This window comes from Galeopterus variegatus, unplaced genomic scaffold, assembly GCF_000696425.1.
Source record: "Galeopterus variegatus unplaced genomic scaffold, G_variegatus-3.0.2 Scaffold1406, whole genome shotgun sequence".
In the NCBI taxonomy this organism is placed as follows: domain Eukaryota; kingdom Metazoa; phylum Chordata; class Mammalia; order Dermoptera; family Cynocephalidae; genus Galeopterus; species Galeopterus variegatus.
Window position 1 is genome coordinate 250,098 of NW_007727517.1, and position 3,882 is coordinate 253,979.

General features: G+C 45.7%; 1 protein-coding gene across 1 annotated transcript in view; it reads left to right on the top strand.

Annotated features, from left to right (window-relative positions):
• LOC103593755 (LIM and calponin homology domains-containing protein 1) overlaps window positions 1-2,897 on the top strand; it is a 144,238-nt gene extending 141,341 nt beyond the window's left edge. The window contains exons 9-11 of the mRNA XM_008576808.1: window positions 475-601; window positions 2,108-2,265; window positions 2,471-2,897. Coding sequence (XP_008575030.1) covers window positions 475-601; window positions 2,108-2,265; window positions 2,471-2,897 — 712 coding nt within the window. The remainder of the gene's footprint in view (window positions 1-474; window positions 602-2,107; window positions 2,266-2,470) is intronic.
• The last annotated feature ends 985 nt before the right edge of the window (window positions 2,898-3,882 follow it).

Here is a 3,882-nt window from a genome sequence, read left to right on the forward strand (position 1 = left end):
TAAGCCAGCTCTTTACACAAAGAAGCATTTACTGCAATAAAGTTTCATTTCACGGAACACCAACCTCCTTCCCCACAAATTCTTCCCAAGTAATACACCTTTTTACTTTTCTTCATTTTATTTTAAAATACATTTCCAAATGAGGGGAGCCCAGAGCTTCAAATGCTTTACTCTAGTCTTCTTTAAACATATTGGGCACCTACATATAAAATGATATTGACCCGATTGAGTGCCATCACTGAAGACAAAGACAGTCCCATTTTGGCTTTTGCTGCAGAAGGAGGTGGGGGTGCAGCCAGCATGCCCGCCGCCTGCAGATCGTGCGAGCAGAGCCACGCCGCTGTGTGAGCTGCAGAGGGACAGGGGCAGTTTCCCAAGCCCCGCAGCGCCCCCACGCGGCAGAGCGCCGAGCGTGCGGAGCAATGACGCGCGCTGAGCCCGCTGCGTTTTTGTCTCTGCTGTCTCCGCTCTCAGGAGCACGAGTCTGTTTGACATGCGGTGCGAGGAGGAGGCCGCGGTGCAGCCGCACAGCAGGGCCCGCCAGGAGCAGCTGCAGCTGATAAATAACCAGCTGAGGGAAGAGGACGACAAATGGCAAGACGTGAGTTCCGGCCAAGGCCGCGCGGGCAGAGGGGGAGGCGACTCATAGCAGAACATCGGGCTGGGTAGGTCGACCTGGACTTGAGAGCCCTGCCGGGAAGGGAGCCCCCGGAGACTTCAAACAGCGCCACAGTGAGTGTGGGGATCGAAGGAAGGTTAACAGCAACACGAAAGGTGCGAGCGAATGACTTGGGCACATGATCAGGAGGTGCCCTTGCCAGAAGCTTGGCCACAAAGGACAGGGGGCCGGAAGGAGGCAATGCAATGGGTGTAGAACTGATGATGCGCTGCCTTTGGGGATTGTATATTTGAGGTTGATTATGTATTTGATGATGATGATGATGGCAACAACAATCACCTCCAACTTGGAAAGTGTGTCAATACCAGGCACTGTGCTAAGTGCTTTGCATGTATTAATTCATCTAATTCTTGTAGTGAGTGAAGGAACTAGCAACTGTGATTGTCCTCGATCCCACAGATGATTCCCAGCACAGCTAAGTCACTTGCCTAAAGTCACAAAACTATTGAGAAGGGGAGCCAGGATTAGAACCAGGGAAGGAAGGCTGGAGAGGCTGAGGAGGCCTTTGAGATTTGTTTGTGTGCTGACAACCAAGAGCCAAAGCAGGGAAATAGCTTGAAGCTCGGGATGAGAGGAGGGAGGGTGGATTCTCTCATTTAATGCTCACAGAGCGCTCTTAGGTAGCTGTTGTCAACTTGACCCTACCATTAGCCAAAAAAGTTAACTCCTCCGAAGTTCATAAAATGTCATAATAACTTTGTCTACAATATATTGAGTGCTCACTTTGTGCCTGGCATCTTACGAATTATCACATTTAACCCTACAGACTTGTAAGAAGAGGTGCTGTTATCATCCCCATTTTAGAGATGAGGAAACTGAGGTACAGAGAGGCTAAGAAACATGCCTGAGATTCCAAAGCATGAAAGGATTATTTTCCACAGCTGCATTCCCATCCATCTGACCCCAGAATCCTAACTTCATCATTATTCTATAACTACTTGGAGGATTTGTGGTGAGGTTGATGTCAGGAGTAGATGAATTAATACATACAGAGTCATCGGGTCCATAAGACTCCACAGCCGATTTTTCTGCCTTTACTTCCTTCCATGAAGAAAATGTATAGGTTAATCCCTACCATTCCATGGTCAGCAAGCCCACTCACAATGCAGAGGTCATAAATAGGAAGAAATGAAGTTTCTTACAAGTATCTTGTGAGGTAATTCTCTAAAATTTGGCAACTGACATGGAATATGATTGCATATTTCACACTGTGCATTTAAGTAAATGCCCTGCTCTGTCTAATGTAGATAATACCTGAGTGTTTCTGCCTCTGAGGCCTTCCTGCTCCAACCAGCCTTACACTGGGTTGTGTGGGGGTGCTCTAGCATAGTGCCTGGCCCAGAGCAGGGCCCACTCAACTCCAAAGAGTAAAACGGAATGGTGTGCAAGCCTGAAGGACAGCATTGTGTCTCTCTCTCTCCCTGCCAGGACCTGGCTCGTTGGAAAAGTCGTAGAAGAAGTGCTTCTCAGGATTTAATCAAGAAAGAGGAAGAAAGGAAAAAAATGGAGAAGTTATTGGCTGGAGAGGATGGGACAAGTGATCGCAGGAAAAGCATCAAAACCTACAGAGAAATTGTTCAAGAAAAGTGGGTTCTTTCTGTTGTTTTTAAATGTACCATATTATCTAGATGTGCTTTTTCTAAAAATTGATTATCACAAAAGCTCTAACACCAACATTTTACACTCCCTGCACTATCTTTTCAGCACTGCCTTGGCTCCTACCAAGGTCTTTGCAGTTTTTCTCCCTGTTGACTTTCTTCTTGCTTCCCTCTCCCACGCCCCATCCTTTAGAGAGCGGCGCGAGAGAGAGTTGCACGAGGCGTATAAGAACGCGAAGTCCCAGGAAGAGGCAGAGGGGATTCTTCAGCAGTACATCGAGAGGTTCACCATCAGCGAGGCTGTTCTCGAACGCTTGGAGATGCCAAAAATTCTGGAAAGAAGCCATTCAACAGAGCCAAACTCATCCTCCTTCCCGAACGACCCCAACCCCATGAGATACCTGCGGCAACAGTCACTGCCTCCACCCAAGTTCACTGCCACTGTGGAAACCACTGTTGCATGTGCCAGTGTTCCGGATGCCAGCGTGTCAGCAGACAGTGGGTCTCCAAGCAAAACTGTCACTCCCAAAGCAGTGCCTATGCTGACGCCCAAGCCTTACTCCCAGCCCAAAAACTCTCAAGAGGTTCTGAAGACATTTAAGGTAGGACAGGTTCCTTAAGAGTAGAACCAAAAGTGAGCTCCAGGTAGTAAGTAGAAAAAAGCATCCTGATTCAAGAAAATGCAATTATTTTTACCAAACAAAAGCAAAATGTGTTAACATTTACAATTGTGAAGTTTATGTGTCTCAGGAGATTTGGCTTGTGGATACTTCAGGGATAGATGTTCCTCTGAATTACTGTTGTTAATACTGATGGACTTGAATGAGCATGGTCTAGTTTCCAGTTTGGTAGAATGACATGTTCTCTCTCTGGTAGTGGTAGCAAACCTTAACTTAGTAATACCCTAGTAACTCCAGCTATCTGGAGGTACGGCAACTCCTCAAAACAAAATTTAATTGCTTTTGGTTTAAATAGAAGTATATACAGCTCCCTGTCTTTCAGGAAGAAATTAACATTATATCCAAAAAGATGCTACAATTGAAAAAAATACCAGGGAACACATGGCAACATAAGACGTACTGGGTCCTCAGATGAGACAGAATTTTTTTTTAAGTAGAGAGAATTGGTTTATTTTACCAATGAATGTCCCAGAACTGAAAAACCTAAGACGACCAAACATCTCACTTCCTCAAATTCTGGTATCTTCCCTCATATCATGAGGAAGCACTCGTCTTCCCTCTGGTATCTTCCCTCATATCATGAGGAAGCTCTTTTGACTACAAGCAAAAATCAGTTGTCATTTCCCTGCCTACTACATGAGTTCATAATAGGAGACGGAGGTGGAATTCATCACTAGGAGATGTGACCATGATGACTGCAAAAAAGTTTGGTCTCTAAGCTGAGTGATGTGTGCCAGTGCCGTGCACCTTCCCTATAGCATTTCAGAGGGAATCAAATCATACTTTCTGACTTTTGCTTAAATAACTCTGAATGTATCTTAAAAATCTGTGCCTTGGGCTCTGATAGAACCAAAGAAAAATGCTCTGGCTGTCTCATCTGTGTTGAATTGAGATGTTTGTTGGTTTAAGGGCAGGGGCTGTATCT